Here is a 22,116-nt window from a genome sequence, read left to right as displayed (position 1 = left end):
ACCACCCGCTGATCAGGGGCTTCCTGCATGGCACAGCAAATTTGCGCCCTCCCACAGTGCACTGCTATCCGACGTTGGATCTTCCCCTGGTTCTCCTGGGCCTTAACGCCCCCCCCCTTTGAACCTTTGGGGTCTGTTACACTAAAGTACTTGTCCTTCAAGGTGGCCTTCCTCCTGGCTATCACCTCAGCCAGGAGGGTTTCAGAACTAGCAGCACTATCTATTAGGAAGGACCTTTGTATTTTTAGGGAAAGCACGGTGATTCTACGCCTGGACCCCTCCTTTGTTCCTAAGGTGAACTCGTGGTTTCACCGGGACCAGGAGCTCATCTTGCCAGATTTTTGCCCGTCTCCTCATGACCACCGGGAGAAGAAATGGCACACTCTCGACGTTCGTCGCGCCCTCCGCCTTTACATTCGTCGGACGTCTTCCTTTCGGCGAATGGAGGCGCTTCTCATCTCGTTCAATCCTGCCTCGATGGGTCTGAAGATCTCAGCTTCCACGGTTGGCAGGTGGACCAAAGCCTGCATTGCTCTGGCCTACGACTTGAACTCCAAACCATTACCGGACAGGATTCTACCACATTCCACTTGTAGTGTGGCCACCACTGCGGTCTGGGTGACACAGGCGTCGGTGGCGGACATTTGCAGGGCGGCGACCTGGTCGTTGTTTCCCCCGTTCATTCGCCACTACAAGATAGACGCTTATGCCTTGGCTGAGGCATCCTTTGGTCGTTGGGTGCTCCAAAAAGGTTTGTCGGACGGGACACTGGAGGGCAGTCAGCCTCCCACCCTTGAGTTTGAGCTTGGGTATATCCCAGCCATGGATAGTGGGAGCAGCGCTCAGGAAAATGGACGTTGTCTTACCTGAACGTCCCTTTTCTGAGTGCTGCGAACACTATCCATCCCCTCCCTAGTTTGGCTTCCTGCCTAGTTGGTTCGTTGTTGCTGTTTCTTTTTGTTAATAAAAGTTATTTGTTTTACCTCATAGCAGGGTGGATTTGATTTAAATCGAGTTGATTTAAATCACTAGTAAAAAGGCTTGATTTAAATTAACCTGATTTAAATCATAATTTTTAAAGAGCAACTGTCATCTCTGCTACTCCTTTGACCCACTGTTGACTCACCGATAGCCCCAGTGTTGCAGAATATATAGCCTCATGCTACATAACTAAGCTCCATTTCATGCTGAAAAAACTAAATTATTTATGTATCTTAAATAGAAAACTATCTTACGATAGATTTTTACCCCAAAAGTTTTTTATTAAGATAAATTCGATAAAAATCAAAAAAATCCAAATTTAAATAAAAAAAATCTGATTTTTTTGATTTTTTTAAAAAAATCATTGATTTTTATCCACCCTGCCTCATAGTTTGAAGTTTTGCTGCCCCTTCGTATCAGACTGGGGAACCATGGGATTGTGGGTGTGGCTAGGCTACAGGAAAGGGAAATTAGCTCTCACTCACTTGTTGTCAAAGCTGAAGGAACTAACCCAGCCATGGATAGTGTTCGCAGCACTCAGAAAAGGGACGTTCAGGTAAGACAACGTCCATTTCAGGACTGTGTTGTAAATACTTGTGGAGGTGTTATCACGTAACTTCGAACAGTCACTAAGTGAACTGTCATAACTCGAGGATTACCTGTATTAAGGTCCTATTGCATGATGCAAGTTATTTCAAGTAAAGTTGCTTTTTGCAATCGATAGATGCGGATTTTGTTAATTTTGATGGTGTTCAAGTGATATTCCAGATGTTTTGAGATTATATCTAAGGAACCTATTACTATTGGTATTACTTTTGCTTTCTTGTGGCACAGTCATTTTACTTCTCTTTTCAGGCCTTTATGTTTTATGATTTTTTCCCCTTTTTCCCTTTCTTTTTCTTCGATTCTGCTGTTTCTAGGTATTTCAGGTAATCCCTGAGATACAATTCACTTAGCGACCATTCAAAGTTATGACCCCCCCCCAGCACTTACAACCCAGTCCTGAAGTTATGAATGTTGCAGCACCAAGGCCGTCATTCACCCTTACAAACAACCGTAGAAGCACTGCAACATTCGTCCTGCCTATTCCCTCTCCCCCATCCCCCTGCCAGGTCTCCAAAGGCAGGTCTGTGGAGGCACACTTATCTTTTGAAGATCTAGCGACCTGTCTCCTCTCCAGCCTCTCTGTTTCTTTGCCTGCTCCCGGCGAAGAGCAGAGGGAGAGCAGGACAAGTGCACCCTGCTCGACTTTTCTGATACACTGAGGCTGGCTGCCGCTTCCAGAGCAGCAGGCAGCCTCGGTAAATCTCCTCCAAAGGCTTCCAGGCTTGACGTGGAAATGGGTGCCTGAAGTCCTCATGGGCACTCAAACATATTTCACCCAGACGGACACTGGAACCTTCTGGGGGTCATGGTGTCGTATGACTTCAAGCACCCATCCGCTTTTGCAGAGAATGGATGCCTGAAGTCACACACGATCAGGGCACCCAGAAGCTTCCAGTTTCCAGGGAGAAAAGTGTTTGCACACCAACGAGAGACTTGAAGCAACATGACTTCGCTGCCCCAAGGCCTCACTTTGGCATGCAAATACTTTTCTGCACCAAGCCTGGAAGCCTTTGGAGGAAGCTCACCGAGGCTGCCCACCAGCCCAGAAGCGGCAGGCAGCCACTTCTTATCAACAGTTGTTAAGTCTGGGGTGATATGTGTCAGATGCTTGTCTGTTTGAATTCTAAAGTCCCAGAGCACTTTAACTTCTTCATTTTCTATTGCTTTACTCTATTTTGTCATTTGACCAGTTCCTGCTTGCATTCCAATGTGCCATTGTTGCTACTTTTTAATGCAATTTTTTGTAATCGGTCTGTGTGACCTGCTTGCAGCAGCTAACTAGGTGGTCCACAGTTCTTCAGCTTTTTTGCAGAGATAACATATGCTATCTATGACTGTCTTCTTAATTCTGGATTTATATGCATTTGTTCTTAAGGCTTGATCTTGGGCAGCTAAAAAAAGCATTTTATTAAAATAAATTTGATAAAAATAAAAGAAATCTGGTTTTTAAATTTAAAAAAAAAAATCTTTGATTTTTATCAACCCTGCTTCCAATTTCTAGTAGTAATGTTTCAAAGGGTAATTTAAGACTACACAAAATTCAAAGATATATGGTTTAAAATTTGTCTTTACTAACATGTTACAGATATGAATTACAGATATTAGGTATGGAGAAAAGAAAGCAAATCATATTTATTTTTAAGCACATGTCAAGGGGAAAAACAGAAAAAATAAATTGAATGAAATTGAAAAAGAAAGAACACATTAAAGATTCTCAAAATCCTAATAGGATCCAGGAAGCAGGCCTTCTCTATCATAGTACCTATCTTCTGGAACTATATCCCCAAAGATATGCTCGCTCAAATTCTGACCTCATTTAAACAAGCCATTTTTTCCCTTCCTCCCCCAAAGCCTTAGGCTAGGATAGGTAGCAGGCCCCTTGTGCAGTGAATAATTCATCAGAAGCTATGTTTTATTATTATTTTTTAATTATTGTTTTGCACAGTTTTAAATTGTTTTAATGTATGTTATCCAGAGTAATTTTATAAATAAAATATAAAAATTACAAAAAGAATTTACAAAATATTCACACAAAAAATAAAAACGAGCTGCCATTATTTTTAACTAGTCACGTTAGATTTGAAAAGATATAATGATATGAGAGTTTAGGACTTTAAGAACTAATCAATTGACAAATGAATAACAACTAACCTAAATCTCTAGCAATTAGGAGTCTGAAGCAGTCTATCTTTAACTTTATAGTCAATCAGGTAAAGTTCCATCTTTTAAAAACTTAAATTGAAAGAAATCCTAACACTGAATATGGTAGAAAATTATCTGTAAATGTATTGTCCATAAAATGTTTCTAAATTAAATTAAAGTCAGCATCAGGCTTATTTTTAGATATGAAGTTATTTTTGGCATTGATATATACTCCCAAAGCTTAATTTGCCAGTCCTCTCCTGAAAGAATTTATTGTAACTTTCAGTGACAAGCATAGAGAATCCTGATAGTAGTTATATGTAAGGATGTAGGTATGCTTTATAGAAATATAAGGCTTGGTAACAAAAAAACCAGCTGGCCAGAAAAGTAAATCATTATTTGGAATTTGTTTCATCTTATGAAGAACTATCTTTCAAAATTGTTGAGCTTTGTGATATGACAACCAAATATGGAAGAATGATCAAATCTATGAAGATTCTAATAAGTTTTTTGTTGTGTTTGAATTCAGTGTTACTTAATCATGAATCTCGGACTTCAATTTCTGAATCATGTTTCAGTAAGAATGTATAAGTTCTAGTAAGTGACCTGAATTTTGTGTTACAAACATTTCAAATACAGGCAAGTCTCTAAATATGTAACATTGGTTTTGTAGTTGTTTTTGAAAAGTTTGCTTATTTTAATATATTGTTCTTTTTTTGTGACAGAAATCTGTCATTATTTTGGCTTCTTAATCATGATAAATATTATGTATCAGTGAGAGTAAATTCTAACTGCAATTCATATTCCTCAGAGTCATAAATATGAAAGTCCATTTCAGTTTATCAAAAACTTTCTTCATATCATGAACATTTGTGAATACTTTACTTATTACTTTTCTGGTTGATTTTATCAGTGGTAAAAATATGTCTACAATTGTTTCATATATCTTTGTGATAAATTCACTCTGAGCTGGATAAATTAGGTTTCTATTAAAAAGACACTTAATTTTTCTGCGAGGATAGTCATGAAAAGTTTAGTCTATCTTCAGTAAGGAAATAAATCACATGGCTCTAGATGGATTGGATTGTTCCACTCCTTGTAAATTAGAAACACATTTGAAGGCAAAAGTACTCCTCCATTTTTTCCTACAGAATCCCAATTTGCTATGGAATAAATTGAAATTTATGTCATCACCATTCTTTATCTTTGATGTATAATTTAACATATTATTGTAAATAATAAAACAAATGAAAATGGCATGGATTTAAGAATTGGTACCTAAAATGTTAAGACATTGGATTTAGTGATCTCTCAACCAGACTATTTTAATTGGTATCACAAATGCCTTCAGTCTCATAATCAATCACTCAGCCAATGTGAATGGAGAAAAGTACTGAGGGATTTTGTGTAATTGTGTGCAGCACAGTGAACATGGATAAGAGAAAGAAAAGCAGTTGTCTGTGGAGGAAATGAAGAAAGTAATAACCAAACACAGTAAAGGCTCCAAAACCATCTCCAAAGAGATTTACATTCCTGTGACTATGATTATTAATATTATGAAGAAATTTAAGATCCATGGGACTGTAGCCAACCTTTCTGGACATGGCTGCAAGGGGGAAAATATCCCCAGAACAAATAGAAGGTTAGTTGAAATTGTGGAAGATATAACAACAAGATATAACAACATCAAACTTCACTACCTATCATTGTTGATAGATTTCTAGGTGAAAGACCTAAGAAGACCCCATTTTTGAAAAACAGATACAAAAAAGCTAGACTGGAGTTTTCTAATTTGAATGCTGACAAGCCACAGTCCTTCCCAGCCAGCTTCCAACAGGCAAAGCCAGTGGAGGAAGCTGGATTTGCTTAATAACTCTGTAATTGTTTTAATTGTAGTGATTCACTTAACAACCATGGCAAAAGTCATAAAATCAGGCATGACTCATTTAACACCTGCCTTTCTTGGCAACAGAAATGCTGCTTCCAATTGTGGTTGTAAATTGAGACTACCTTGAGAGAAGAAAACTATCCAATCTCAGACCACTGGAGCAGATTGCTCAAGAAGAATGAGATCAATTGCTAGTTGAGAAGTGTAGTCTTATTCAGAGTTATAGGAAATGCTTGACTGCAGTTATTGCTCAAAAGGGTGTTTCCATGTCATTTTCATTTATTATTTATCTTTGGACTATGGAATAAAGCAGGGGTCACCAACTTTTCGGACCTCAGGTCCGAATTTAAAATTCATAATTTTAAATCCCGCGGACCACAAATACGAATCCAGCACGCCGCTTGCTGAAGCACCTGGACTCCCAGTGACGGGATGGGGTCCTTCAGGCACTTAGTTTGGCTGCCTGTTTCTGCAACCTTAAACACTCAAAGGGCCATTTGGACCTGTTTCCCACAGAAAACAAAACACTGGGATCTCTCATCTCTCTCTCTCCACCCTCTTTGACTGTCTGCCTGTCTCTCTCATCTTTCTTTCTTTCCCCCCCTCTTTGTCTGTCTGTATCTCTCCCTCTCTCTCCCCTCTCTTTGTCTGTCTGTCTGTTTCTTCTCTCTCCCCTCGCTGTCTCTTTCTCTCATCTTTCTCTTTCTCTCATCTCTCTCCCCTCCCTCTCTGTCCCTCTTTCTCTCTATCTCTCTTTCCCCTCTCTGTTTGTCTGTTTCTCATCTATCTTTCTCTCCCCACTCTCATCTTTCTCTCCCCCCTCTCTGTCTCTTTCATCTCTTTCTTTCTCTCTCTCATCTCTCTCCCCCCCTCTTTGTCTGTCTGTCTCTTCTCTCTCCCCCCTCTTTCTCTCTCTCTCATCTCTTTCTCTCTCCCCCTCTCTCCCCCCTTTGTCTCTCTCTCTCCTCTCTCTGTCTCCCTCTCATCTCTCTTTCTCTCATCTCTCCCCCTCTGTCTGTCTCTCTTTCTGTCTCTCTCCCCCTCTCTTTCTGTCTGTCTCTCATCTGTCTTTCTCTCCCCCTCTCTCTGTCTGTCTGTCTCTCTCTTTCTTTCTCTCCCCCTCTCTGTCTCTCTGTCTCTCATCTCTCTCCCCCTCTGTCTGTCTCTCTTTCAATCTCTCTCCCCCTCTCTTTCTGTCTGTCTCTCATCTATCTTTCTCTCCCCCTCTCTCTGTCTGTCTCTCTCTCTCTTTCTCTCCCCCCTCTCTCATCTCTTTCTCTCATCTCTCTCTCCCCCTTTCTTTGTCTGCCTGTCTGTCTCTGTCTTCTCTCTCTCTCCCCTCTGTTTCTCTCTCTCTCATCTCTTTCTCTCTCTCTCTCATCTCTCATTCTCTCATCTCTCTCCCTCTCTGTCTGTCTCTTATCTATCTTTCTCTCTCCCCCCTCTGTCTCTCTCTCTCTCTCATCTTTCTTTTTCTCCCCCTCTCCCCCTCTCTCTCTTTCTTTCTCTCTCCCCACTCTCTTTGTCTGCCTGTCTCTCTCTCCTCTCTCTCTCCTCTCTCCCCTCTCATCTCTTTCTCTCATCTCTCATCTCTCTCTCATTTTCTGTCTTCTCATCTCTCTTTCTCTCCCCCCTCTCTCTTTGTCTATCTCTCATCTCTTTCTTTCCCCACTCTGTCTCTCTCTCTCATCTTTCTTTTTCTCTCTCTCTCTCCCTTTGTCTGTCTGTCTCCTCTCTCTCTCCTCTCTCTGTCTCTCTCTCTCCCCCCCCCTCTCTCTCTCATATTCTGATTCTCCAGCGCTCTCTGGGTCTCGTGGACGCTTCTTCAGCCTTTGTTGGTGCTGGATGCACCTTGGTCACTTGGGGAGACACATGACCTGCTCTCTGCCCCGAGACACTCATCCGACCTGGCTGCAACTGATGCTCTGCGTTGTAATGGGCTCCAGGAGGAGAAGGGGACGCTGTCGCCTCCATTGTGAAGCACGCTAAATTTAACTGCGCTGCAAGAGCAACAGGCCGGCCATGGAGGTGCCAACAGCAGCAGCAGAGAGAAACAGTCGGGTCAGGCCAGGCCAGTGTCTCGGGGCTGAGAGGAAGTCGCACATCTCCCTGTCCAACCGAGATGCATGGAGCACCAACAAGGGCTGGAAGAAACGCCTGCAAGACCCAGCAACAGATGAAACTTCGCTCCTGGTCTGGAATATGGAGTGAATCTCCAGCCTCCGCCCTTCCCTTCTCAGGCCAGACGAGGAGTGATGGGGAAGGGAGGGCGAGGGGTGGAACCAGTCATTGGTGGGTTCAGCTGACAGGAAGCCACAGCAGGGTGAAGAAAGAGCCTACACTAATTGCTTTGGCCCACCTGCGTCACCTCCCCTTGCACCATTACCTTGTTCCGGTCGGCGAGGGCTGTGCTACTCCTTGCACGTTTCAGCTCCTGCAAAGTTTCAAGTTGCACATAGCTCCCTCTATGGTGAAGATTTCCAGCCCCACCATGAGCTGCCTGGCCGATCCCATATTCCAGAGCTCTAGTCACAGGATGTTTGATAATGTTGTACCTTGTTCATCACCCTAGTTGATGAAAGCCTGGAGTGATTTTCATCAACCTACCTGCAACATATGACACTGTTAACCATGGAATATTGCTACACAAGTTAAATAATATCACTGGAGATATAAGCTTACCAGGATCATTGGCAGCTTCCTCCAGAACCAGAAATTTTATGTGCCTCTGAATGATAAGAACAGCAACAGTAACAGAGTTGGAAGGGACTTTGGAAGACACCTAGTCCAACCCCAGTAGATGGATGATGCAGAAGAAGGGGCTGCCACAAGGAAGTGTATTGTTTCCAACATTGTATAACATATATACAAATGATCAACCAGACCTCGATATCACTCATCTATTCATCTTTGCAGATGATACAGCAGGGGCTACTATGCAAGAATCAACTTTTTTATTTATTTATTTATTTTTTAAACATAAAATATAAAATACATCTTTTTAGAGCAAGAATTTGATCCGGTATAAAGCAACTACAATTACTCACATTCCCTCAACCAATTTTGTTCCAAATTTTATCCATTTACCTCTTTAAAAAAAAAAATCTTATTCAAAACATTTAAATTTTAAACATTCTACTATGTCACCCTAAATTCTAAACAATTATTTCCAAATAGACATCATTCCAAATCTTTGTCATTTTAACAATATTTCATATATATTCCTCTTTTCTAAGACCCATTTCATCGAATCTATATTATACCTCTTTTAAATGGTAACTAGTATCCATAACCTTGACAAGGAATATTTTCCTCCTCTCTTAATTGTTTCTAAATCAATCAACATTTCCATCTAAAATTTGTCACTCCCAAAATACTTTATTTTAAAGTATAACATTTAACTGATTCATAATTTAAATAACTATTTCCCAAGAGTGTTTCCCGCCACTTCTATCTCTATTTATTTAACTGGTTCACAGTTTGACTTAACTATTCTCCAGTATTGCCTCCTCCACTTCCTCCTAAGTTTATTTTTGGCTGGTTTGCATCTTAATCAGTTGCTTTCCAGCGATGCTTTCCTCCACTCCTAACCTTACTTATTTGAGCTAGTTCACAGTATAATTTTAACCAGGGTGGATTTGATTTAAATCGAGTCGATTTAAATCATGATTTAAATCACTAGTAAAAAGACTTGATTTAAATCAACTCGATTTAAATCATAATTTTAAAGAGCAACTGTCATCTCTGCTACTCCTTTGACCCGCTGTTGACTCACCGATAGTCCCAGTGTTGCAGAATATACAGCCTCATGCTACATAACTAAGCTCCATTTTATGCTGAATAAACTAAATTATTTATGTATCTTAAATAGAAAACTATCTTACGATAGATTTTTACCCCAAAAGTTTTTTATTAAAATAAATTCAATAAAAATCAAAAAAATCTGATTTAAATAAAAAAAATCCGATTTAAATAAAAAAAAATCCAATTTTTTTATTTATTTTTAAAAAATCATTGATTTTTATCCACCCTGATTTTAACTGCGTACTAACATTATCTCCTTAGATCCTCCTAAATCTATTATGAAACTGGTTCGCAACTCAAATAGTTACTTCCCAGCAATGCTTTCTTCCGCTCCAACCCTTGTTTTTAACTGGTTCACAACTGTATTCAGTTTATTTATTTATTTATTTGTTTGTTTCAATTTCTATACCGCCCTTCTCCAAATAGGACTCAGGGCGGTGAACAGCCAAAGTAAAAAAAAAAAACAGGACATACAAAATTTAAAAACAGTTTAAAATAATTAAATATTTTGGCCGTAAATTAAAACAATCCAATTTAAAATCAATTTAAAATTTAACTCAAGCCAGCCCAGCTAGTTGAAATAAATAGGTCTTCAGGGCCCGACGAAAAATCCAGAGGTTTGTTATTGTACGTATCTCTGGGGGGAGGTTGTTCCAGAGGGTGGGCGCCGCCACAGAGAAGGCTCTCCCCTGGGGGTCGCCAGCCGACATTGTCTGGCGGATGGCACCCTGAGGAGGCCCACTCTGTGCGAGCGTACTGGCCGGTGGGAGGCTATTGGTGGCAGAAGGCGGTCTCGTAAATATCCCGGCCCTAAGCCATGGAGCGCTTTAAAGGTGGTCACCAACACCTTGAAGCGCACCCGGAAGACCACCGGGAGCCAGTGCAGCTCGCGCAGGAGAGGTGTCACATGGGAGCGCCTCGTCGCCCCCATAATCCCCCCGCGCGGCCGCGTTCTGGACCAGCTGGAGCCTCCGGGTGCACTCCAGGGGGAGCCCCATGTAGAGAACGTTGCAGTAGTCCAGGCGGGAAGTGACGAGTGCCTGAGTGACTGTGCGTAGGGAGTCCCGATCTAGAAAGGGGCGCAACTGGCGTATCAGGTGAACCTGATAAAAAGCCCCCCTGGCCACGGCCGTCAAATGATCTTCTAAAGACAGCCGTGCGTCCAGGAGGGCGCCCAAGTTACGAGCCCTCTCCGTGGGGGCGAGTGATTCACCCCCAATAGCCAGCGATGGCATCAGCTGGCTATATCGGGACGCCGGAAGCCACAGCCACTCGGTCTTGGAGGGGTTGAGTTGGAGCCTGTTTCTCCCCATCCAGACCCGCACGGCCTCCAGGCACTGGGACATCACTTCAAGGGCATCGTTGGGGTGGCCTGGGGTGGAGATGTACAGCTGGGTGTCATCAGCGTACTGATGGAACTCCACCCCATTCAGTTGCTCTCCAGGTATATTTTCCTCTACTCCTAACTTTTTATTTTTTGGCTAGTTCACAGTTTTGCTTTAACTGTTACCTAGCGTATGCTTTCCTCCACTCCTAACTCTAATAGCTGGTTCACAGCTTTACTTTAGCTGTTTTCCAGCCCGCGCTTTCCTCCGCTCCTAACTCTTATTTTTATTTTTAACTGGTTCCCAGTTTTGCCTTAAATGTTCTCCAGTATGATGCTTTCCTCCACTCCTACCTTATTTGTAAGACTAGATCACAGCTTTACTTTCACTGTTGTCCAGAATCATGCTTCCCTCCACTCCTAACTTCATTTGTTTAACTAATTCATAACATTTTATTTTAATTATTGTCCAGCTTTGTTTTCCTCCATTTCTACATCTCTTATTCAATTATTTAACTTTAAATTAATTCACAATATATTTATAACTCATATTCATTTTTTTAAATCCATTCTCCTCCATATCTTTAACTAATTTAAAATAATAAAGTATATCAACAAATATCTTAGCTCCTCTTCTCTCCTAGGTTTTCTCCCATGCCATATTTATTTCCAGTGAATATCAACATTTTAAATTGCTGTAAAATCAATTTTCTATAATTATTAAACCTGTAATTAATATTCTTCTTAATATCCAGCACCTTAGATAACATTTTCTTCTAAATTATTAGGTCTGTAAATAGAGCTTAAAAATTCCAGGTTTTAAAAAGGTATTAAAACATCCAAAAATCATAATTTTCAATCATTTATACTCATTTTTTCCTAATCAAATTATTGTATATTCATAAAATCAACTTGGGTAAAAATAATAGTGAAAACAGAGAGAGAATAGTAACAATATTAATAATAGTTAGACTAAAAGCAAAAAAAAAAAAACAAGAATAAAAGTAGGAAAGAGAATAGAAATATAACATAAAAAAATTGAAGAGAGAATTAAAAAAAATAGAGAGGGGGAAAGGGACAAAAGAAAAAGGAATAAAATAAAATAAAATAGAATTGAGAGAGAGCCCAGAGAAGAAGGAAGGTATCTCCTAAAATTATTCAAAGATCAAACTCCCAGACATCATTACATCCATTTAATTCAAACTGTGGTATTTTGTTAACTTGTTACTTTATATTCCATTTTTTTTCCTTCTCCAATCTATCTGACTATATTTATTTTCCATTTCAATGTTCTCAGAGTTATAAGTTCTATAAAGTTAGTTCTAAATTAACTATTCCATATATGGTATCATCATGTTCTTCTTTTGTTGCCATGCCCTTTTTCTCTTGTTGCCACGCTTAATAAATCAGTTTTCATTATTCCATTTAGTTTCTTCTTTCTAATTTTCAATATCCTTCAATACACAGATTATATGTCCAAAGACAAGCCTCTTGAAATTTTTCTGGGGGTAATCCCCTTTAAGTAACAAGCGACAAAGTTTCTCTTTCAAGTAACAAACAGTCTGGAATTTGCACTTTCATTTTTCAGCTGGCAGCCATCTTTTCCATCTTCGCTTGTCTTTTATCTTTACTTTTAAAAGCATATTTATTACCTCTTCTCCTTCCTCTCTCTCAAATATAATCCAGTCTTGTTTAGCCACAAAAAATAGACATAAAAATAAAAAAAGAAAACCAAATCCGTAGTAAAATCATTTCCAAAAAGTCTAAAATTAGCGCTATCTATCAACAGGTCTTGTTCTCCACCATTCATTTGAGTCTTTTTGCCCCGATATTTCTTAGCCGCTGTTAAGGCTGGGGCACACTTTTTATAATCCAATATTTACGGGCAGTTCTCGCCTAGGCAGAAGTCAACTCACCCAGCTTTCAAACTCCCTGCTCCGCTCTCTGCTTTTCGCTTCTCCTCCTCTCCTCCAGCACAATCTTTGTTCCCGGTTGCTGTGGTTTCGGGACAGCCGCCATGGCTGTCGTTCCACTGCCGCCAGCGTGAAGGGAAAGCCTCTGGCCCCGAGGAACCTGCCCGTTCTTCTCGGCCACCCAAGAATCAACTTTTGATGAGGTAGCTGGGAAACTTATGGTAACACTCGAAGAATTAGAACATTATTATACCATCAATCATTTAAAACCCAACCCAAACCAGACCCAAATGTGTGCTTTTCACTTCTGAAATTGAGATGCAAGGGAAGAGTTTGATGTTATGTTGTAAGGGGAACCAACTACAAGACTGTCCAACACTGAAGTATCACTAAGGCTAAAGTCAGCTTGAGGAACAATATCATCAGGAAATTGATAGACTATTCATGGGGGGAGTTCAACCAGCTATGTTGCACACATTAGCTTTGGTGTTGAGCGTCTCTGCAGCAGAGTGTGCTGCGCCAGTGTGGGGCACATCTGCACATGTGAAACAAATTGATATTGCCCTCAGCGAAGCAGTACACTTAATGACATTTCTCAAACCTACTCCAGTGGAGAAAATATATCCTCTCACTGGCATCGCCCCACCTAAGATCAGGGGAGAAATAACAGCAGATGCCAAGAGAACTAAGCAAGAAAATGATCCTCTACATCCTCTGAACAGATATATGCCTCAAGCCCACTGACTCAGATCTAGGAACAGCTTTATGGAAAGAAGAAACATTCTTGAGGGTACACAAGAACAAACTTGAATTAAAAGATGGAGGAAGAAGACTATCAAGCAAGGAATAATATTAAAGGAGGATATGGCTGAAGGATCCGACCTCCCTTACACCACTTGGAGAACCCTAAATTAGTTGAGAGTTGGAGTTCCTAAATGTAAAACCAATATTCTCAAGTGGAAGCTCTTGCTGGATAGCAACACGCTATGAGATTGTGGAGAGACACAGAGCCCGGTTCATCTGCTGGTATGTCATCTACTACCAGAAACATATACCGATAATAACTTATTTTTGGACAGCGACAAAGCCAAGCAGGTGGCTTCATTCTAGCAGTTTAAAGTTTGATCTAGACATGGAAAAAGAAGAAGCCTAGTTAATGGTTTCACCAAACTTAATTTAAACTTAATTTTTTTCACTGCACAAAAATGCAGTACAAATGCATCTGGTCTTGGAGATTTATTCAATTTTAACTAAAGTGTTACTTCCTTTGTTTCATTTTTTGTAATACTGTAGCCTTGTTAAGTGATTCCTTTTGCTGATGTGTACATTTCATAATCAGCATCTGAGTACTCTGTAATCTCTTCAAAATTTCATGTTAGTTTTTCAAATATTTGAGAATTAAATTTAATAAAATTCTGTATCATCTTATCAGTAGTTCAAACACATGCTACTATTCCTTAGTGAAGTGATAGTTCTTTTTCTCGTTGGGTAAAATAATAGTTTCTTTGATACCTTTCTTGAAATTCACTTTTTTATAACATATTTGCTTCTAGCAGTTTATAAATAATTTAAATCTTTTATATAATATCAAGTATTGGTTTCTGTTTTGCATTGATTTTAATAGTTTTGAATCATTTGTCTATCCATCCATTTCCATAAAACAAATATAATAAAAGTACATCATAAAGCCCCCCCAAAAAATACACAATAAAAGAGGCCAGTAAAATAAAAAAATAAAAGATGGTGACATTCTTTAACTGACTAGAATGCTCTCTGAAGTTTTCCTTTCTATTTAATGCCAAAGAAATAAATAATACTCTCAGAAATGTTTTACTGGATTTCCATACTGTGAATAAAGAAACATCAACAGCTGAGTTTGTTTGGAAGATGCTTTTTAATTCAGGTTGGCACTTCAATTTGATAGCTTGTTGTAATAATAATAGGCTATTCAATTCTACTTTTTCAAGCTAGTGATTCTTTGGTACAGAATTACTTTTTGAATTAAGTGTTGCAACTTCTTCACATTTCAGTAATAGTGAATTAAACATCAACTGCATATCTATCCTTGAATTAATGTTAAGAGAAGGGGAACAATATGTATATTTTTTTCTCTAAAGGGTATGTCTTTAAACATCTAAGGAAGAAAGTAATGACACATAATCTATGATATTTTTGGCAATTTGCAGAACTCTTTGATATGAACCAAATTTATCGACATTTACGTAAAGAATTTTGTCAATATTTCCAGGAATCAAAAAATACCTTGCAATTTCAAGAAGAAATTGAAAAAAATCACAAGTTATTCTCTATAGTTATCTTTTAAAGCATAAATTGAAGCAATTGCAATTTTCCATTGTTCAGTTTGAAACGTTAGTAATAAAAATATTTCTATTTCATCTGGAATTTTGTGCTTTATGATAAGTTCCTAATATATATTAATACTCTATTGTTCCCACATGATTTTGACCTATGTTTACATTGTAACATATTAATACAATCTTTTTAAAATTGTATTTTATAAATACCTACTGTCTGCTTTCTCATTTTTTTCTTTTCCTCTCCTTTTTTGAATGTGCTATTCAGTTTCTTAATCTTTGTTGATTTTTTAAAAAATTAATCCATGAAGTCAGTGATTAATTAAATATAAGGGTAGGAAAATGTCTGATCCAATTTCTGTCTATCAATTTCCATTTTTTCTCATTTTGTTGTAGTTCATGACTCAAGCATTTTCTTAGCATCTTCTATGGAGAGTATAAAAGCTTTGCCATTCATAAAGACCCACAAATGAAATGGAGTAATCCACCTACATTTAATATTTCTTTCTTGGAGATAAGCTTGACTTATAAAGACTATTCTGTTTCCTTGAATTCATAACTTTTACTCTAAAATGTCTCCCCATTCTAGATAGAATAGAATGCAAAATTATCTACTACATTTTTTAATAAAGATTTCAAAGACTAAAACATTAAAACTTTCAAAGGCAGTATACTTCAGATATTTAGTGAAGGACATGGTAGTGAGATAGAGTTAAATTTCAGGGTATTAATTTTTCATTCTTTCCAAAAGATACAAAAACAGACAACCATTTTAATGGCCGATTTTAAAATGCTATTGTCAGAAAGAATACTTTTGTCTTTCCCCACATGTTTTATTATGGTGCACTGGTTTTCTTAAGGTTACAAACATATACTTTGGACACAGTTTTAATCACCTCTGAAATAAATCTATTGCAAGATAATTTTGAGGCTACAAATACTCCAGACCTTATTATGTGTACCTTTAAAAAAAAGTCTTGGGGTGTGTCAGTGCCTTTATGCTATACTAGTGTGCTAAGAGACTGAATAGGAAAAATGGGGGAGGAGACACTGTACTCAGCTGCCATGCTGTTATCAGAGGGATTGTTTCTGGACAGAGGTTCAGCATTCATTGGTTGTCTGAAGAAAGCCATTTCATCTGAGGATTGGATAAGAAGCTGCGTCAATTTGCTGCCCGTCTCCAAGGCACTGGTGATGCTGCCTTCACAAGCTGACTAACGTCACAGCTCCATCACCCAGCGGGGTGTGGGCTTGCTTGTCGCCCCCCCTCCTGTTCTCTGTTTAATTCTGTATTTGCTTTCTGCTGCATTTCTTCATCTGTCTTCTGCCAAATGCTAACAGCATGATATTTTGCAATCATTTAGGTGAATACAAGAAGGACGAACTCTTGGAAGCTGCTAGGTAAGTGCTGTTCAGAATACAAATGTATTGTTTTTGAAGAGAGGTGGTAGAAATCAGGGTGAAAATGGGTTTTTATGATCTGTCATGTTGTCATTATCTTTTTATAAAATTGGGCAGATAAGCAGTCCTTGTTAACATGAGTCTTTTGGATTTAACTACTTGCAAAAAGCTAAATAGTTGCTTGTTACAGTATAGTTACAGTTGAATTTAGACAGGATGCATTTCAAATTCTGTTACGTTTAAAAAGCGATTTTTAATGAGAAATTATGTGAGGATATTTTTTTTATTCTCTACCTTATGAATTAAAGGCACATCCTTCATTTACATATATGTTATAGAAAAGCTCAAGCAAGAGGCTGGAAGCTATTTATAGTGGCTTGAGGAATATTGCAACAATTTGGGAAATGTATATTTATTATATTTAAAGTACGATAAATTATTCTATTGTATATGTTTATATAGGCATATTTTAAAGGAAATAATTGAAGCAAAATTTTTCTAAGTCAAAATGCACACAAGGTGGATTGTGAACATGATGTTAATGTGAAACTCCATTTCATATATTCTATAAGGGACTTCCTCTCCCTTCCATTTCTTCTTTGCAGGAGTGGCAATGAAGAAAAACTAATGGCTTTGTTGACACCTTTAAATGTGAATTGTCATGCAAGTGATGGGCGAAAAGTAAGTCTGTAAATATAAATTTGTTGTAATTTTTTTGGCAGCTGGTCAGCATATCTTAACAATTTAAAAATTTGATAAGCAACCAGTTTTGTGGATTGTAATTTGGGTCTCATCACATAAGATTGAATGATGTGTACAATATTGACAGCTTGACAGAGATAGTGGAACATACAGTTGACTGACTGCATTTTAAATGACAGCCTGGCTTTGTGCTTTAGAATGTTTGTTAATAAATATAAATTGTGAGTTTGGGTTTGTTAATAACTGTAAATGAACAGTTTTCTCTGTGTGAGTGTTCTGGCTGTGAAAAATAGGGTTTCAGTCCTCTAGCTTATTATAGCCAATTTCAGATCAATTTCATTAATCTTGTTGGATATTCATTCCAAATTTTTATAGTCTCACTTAATTGTCTAACTGCAGCTTTACATAATGGGGAATTAAAATATATTAATCAGTATGAAGTAAGAAAAGGAAGAACTTACATATTCAGAATTTTAATTAGATGTTTCATTAATTTATGTATTATTATAATCTGAGGTAACAGATTCTAGTCTCATAGTTTACCTGGGTTCACACAGCATGGTTATTTTGTGTGTTAGTGCTTCTTAGGATTCATCAATTCTTAATAAGTGTCTGAAATGGGTAATCAGGTACTTCAGCTTCTGTGACTGAAATCTCCCCAGGTAATTTGGGGGCAGGACATGAGAGATATAATTTGGGACAGATTGTGGCTTGTACGCTGCCAGCAGACTCTTTGGGGTTTAAATTGTTCAAAGAATTTGATTAGTAATTCAGTGCAGTGAAGATTTAAAAGAATATTTTGGATGCAATTCACAGCCTAAACACATTTTTCCATAATTCAATATTTATAGCTCTTACCTTATACTCAAATGTTAAGTATGATTGGTTAATTATGGATATATATGTACATATATATATATCCTGTTAAATGAAGCAGAATTAAGTAATCGACACTTAGCCAGTTTTAAATTTCGTATTTCTTCTTCCTGTAAAATAACTGACTAGTTGTCTTAGTTTTATTTTTGCATTAGAATAACCATCAGTTTAATGCTCAAATCATGAGTTTTGAAACTGTATGGTTCAACTCCTGGGTATTTCAGTTTTGCCACCAGGCAAAGCTAGGCTCTGTTACACCATATTTTTGCTCTGCCTTGACAAACCAATTGTCCATTTTGTTATCTGGCCCGTCTTTTTTTTTTTTTTTTTTTTGGTCACAGTGATTGCCCCTGTAAAAGGTGGTCCCCACACTTCTTAGTCTCTCAAGCCTGCCACTGCCCATTTTGCTCACCTACTCTGTCTACCACCACTGTCTTTTATTCTTCCTCCAGCAGAGTAGCAGCTAAGGGCCCAGAGTTTTGACAGCAGTCAGAGCATCAGAAATAGAAAGGAGGTGAGCAAGAGTTCAGCTTTTTCATACTTGATTATGCAGTGTCAATTGCTTACAAGACCAGTTGCTATTGTAGATTGCTGATATCTGGAGGCCCTGGGCTTTTGCTTATATTAATAATTGCTAAATGAGATCCAGAGCAGCACTTAAGGACAGTATTAATTGTTCAGTAATCAATAACACAACTGAATGTTTAAATAAGGGAAGTGTTTAGGTGTTAGACTGTTTAAAAAGTGAAGCTGTAGCAGAATATAAATAGATCTAAAATTTCTGCCAGAGAACAGAAATAGCTTTAAAATTAATTAATGGATTTAATAGATTAATTAAAAGATTCAATTAATGGGTTAAACAGTTACAGTTAAGAACTTTTAACAATGTATCCCATGTTGACAGTTCTAATGATCTGATATGTTAGCTAATTTGACTTTTTAAATTATTATTATTAGAGCAACAATTTTATTTCTAAAATTAAAGCTGAATCGGGTCTTCCTGTTGCTTAAAATCATATTGCCCATGCAGATTTTGGATTTGCTCATTTGATTCCATCTGCATAATGTTTGACCTATGTTTTGTCAAGGAGAGAACTCTTTTGCTATATACATGAGCGTCCATTTGTAATGGATGCTCATGCATAGTCTACTCATTTTATTATAAGAGTGTTGTTGCATATATTGAAGAAATATACATTTAAGGGAATTGGTCTAAACACAATTACTGCAGTGATGTCTGGAGTATATGAAAATGTTATGTGGATTTGTAGTTTGTTGGCTGAAGGAAAGAGAATGCAATCCACAATCTTTACTAAAAGACTGCCTGTTTGTAAGCGTGGGTTGTCCATAAGTTCCGTAAGTTGGACTTTCTTAACTTGAGGACAACCTGTAATCATTGGGGTCCAACATTGAATATCTCTCAGATCTTCTAATAGAACATGCGAAAAGCAAAGTTCTTTTTACTTTCAGATTAAAGATAGGGTACCTTTTAAAACACTATACTGGAAATGTGGCTGCTAATAATAAAATAATAAATGTAGAGAATGATTCAGTTCAACAAAACGTGATACACAAGGTGTTAACTTTTGGGTACCACAATAAAGAAAAAATAGAATAAAGTTTCAAATTGTTACCAAACTAAATAAATTAAAATACTGCATTGAAATAAATTTCCCACCCAGTAAAGGCAGCCTGCCTGCCTTCCTTCCTCCCTCCCTCCCTCCCTCCCTCCCTCCCTCCCATTTTGGGGGTGAGATTTCAGAAGTCATCTGCCATTGCCTGCTTCCTAAGGCTGAGAGATGGGAAGTGGCCCAAGGTCACCCAGCTGGCTTTGTGCCTAAAACAAAACTTGAACTCACAGTCTCCTAGTTTCTGGCCTGGTATTTTAAACACTACACCAGATTTGGCTCTCCAATCAAGTAAAGGAATTACTTCTTTTAAAAAAGGAAACCATGGAGACCCTAGCTGTCCCAAGAAATCTTTTTGATTGACATAAAGCCAAGCTGTTTGATCTTCAATGGAATCACACTTAATATTTTAAAAACAATTCCACTTCATTCAAGTTTTTGAGGGTTTTTTTAGTTCTTACCCAAGGATGCCTTATCTTCACTGATAAACCAATTAATCATTCCAAATTTTATTGCTATTTTTCATCTATATTATAAAAGATTATAACTCAAGAGTTATGCTAATTTACTTTTTTTATTTATTTACTTTTTTATTTATTTATTGTAGGATTGTAGAATCCTACAAGACAAATCATCAGGATTTGTTACACATATGAGAGATTTTTCTTAGGCTTCTGGCTTGATTTTCACACCTTATCACTTAAATGACAATCATATATAAATGTTTTCTCTCCCTCTCCCCTACAGAGTAAATCTGTATGTATAGAAGCCTGGTATATCAGGTGGCAACAAGCCTAGAGATCTTCTTCTTGATACCTAGAATTCTGTGCCAGAAGCATTGAGTCTATGAGTTATATTGGTGTGTTAAATTATGCATAATCTTATATGTAGTCTCAAGTGATATAATTAAACATGGGTTGGTTATTTAAAGCTTTTTTAGCCATTAAACTAGATCCCCCCCCCCGATACTATTTCCAAGATGTCTTCCAATCCTTAAATGTTTATGGTGCAAGATGGAGTTTACAGAAAATAAACTGCAATATCTCTGCATTATTTTGTCTACTTGCTTTACCTTTCTGAAAAGGATTTTTCTCATATTACTGCACAGTGGTAGAAATTAGAAAATAAAAGCAGCTTGAAGCACAAATGAATGTTCTTTTCATGCTGAATATACTTAATAATAATGTAAGCCCCTAAGTATAAAGGAAAGACCATAGGGACCTGGGGCCATCCCAATTTAGCGCCAAAACCTCTCGTTACCTTCAGTGGGCAGTGGATCTCAGTTCAAAAATTCTTCATTGTTTTTCTTTAACTATTACTTGGGAAGGGGAAACCATTTCATCTTTCCTCAATTACCTGATAGTAATTAATTCAATTTCAAAAAAAATCATTATTATGTGAAGTACTAGTTATTGTGATTTTGTTTGAATGGCCTTCCCCTTTCTGCATGTTATATAAATACAATTTATTTTAATTTTAATATTTTCTGCATACCCTAAGGATGCTTATGAAATATATAATACTCTATTGAACTTCATAACTTCCCTATCTCCTCCAATGAAGATATACTATTTGTTATTTGTGTTGCATAAACTTATGCGCTTGGAAAACTAGAATAAAATTACACATGGACATAAGGACATACTGTATGTACAAAATGCACATACTGGTATTTTGAAAAAAATTGTAAGGCAACGGACCTGATTCTTCTGCCATGCAAATAATCCCCCCCCCCCCCCCCGGTCCCAGCTCAGGGCTGAGGTTTTTAGTATAGTTTTTGTCTTTCAGTCTGTGATGACTCAGTGAATTTCAGGATTGGAAGAGTAACAGAATAACACAGTTGGAATGGACCTTGGAGGTCTTCTAGTCCAACTGATGAGAATGCAAAGAGAAATTTAATATACAGTACAAACACTTTTTGCATATAAATTGTCAAACTTAATTTTTAAGGGAAGCAAAAGAGGGGGCCCATTCCAAACATTCTCAGTGAATCATGTTATTCTTAACTGGAAAATGTTTTGCTGCGGGAGATTCAAGAATCCTGTAAAATAGTCCTTATAGTCATCAAAGAGATAAGATGATATAGTGATCCTAGTCGTGATTCAAATTTCCAATCAACCATGTAACATTCTGAATGATCTTGAGCCAGTTACTATCTCAGCCCTGCCTTAGAAGATTCCTTGATTAAATAGTTGGAGGAAATCTGGAAGAAAAACAAGATATAAATGTTATACATATTTAAATTCAGGCAGGAAAAATTGACTTCTTTTCATTCATTCATTCGTTGTGGTATTTCAAGTCTTATCTGCAAAGTAGAAAACTTGCTAATTTATACCAGTTATTTTTAAAATAACAATTTGTATAACTTGTTACTGGCAACTTCCCAGTAAAATACTAATTAAAGTTTCTCTTTTGTTAAGATGATCCTGTTTCAATTGTGATTCCTTAATTTTGTGTTCATTATTGTTTGAGTCCCAATTACTAATCTGTGAATAGAGGGGAAGGCTGTTTTTTTTTGCTTATTCTCCCTACATCT

General features: G+C 37.7%; 1 protein-coding gene across 1 annotated transcript in view; it reads left to right on the top strand.

Annotated features, from left to right (window-relative positions):
* The window catches only part of TNKS (tankyrase), a 107,146-nt gene that overhangs the window by 34,324 nt on the left and 50,706 nt on the right, over positions 1-22,116 (top strand). The window contains exons 4-5 of the mRNA XM_070938478.1: positions 16,338-16,374; positions 16,980-17,055. Coding sequence (XP_070794579.1) covers positions 16,338-16,374; positions 16,980-17,055 — 113 coding nt within the window. The remainder of the gene's footprint in view (positions 1-16,337; positions 16,375-16,979; positions 17,056-22,116) is intronic.

The sequence above is a fragment of the Pituophis catenifer genome, unplaced genomic scaffold (genome assembly GCF_029215685.1).
Source record: "Pituophis catenifer annectens isolate HBS135680 unplaced genomic scaffold, rPitCat1.0.hap2 SCAF_2, whole genome shotgun sequence".
In the NCBI taxonomy this organism is placed as follows: domain Eukaryota; kingdom Metazoa; phylum Chordata; class Lepidosauria; order Squamata; family Colubridae; genus Pituophis; species Pituophis catenifer.
Note: the sequence above shows the minus strand (reverse complement) of the source record. Positions and strands in the feature narration are given on the sequence as shown.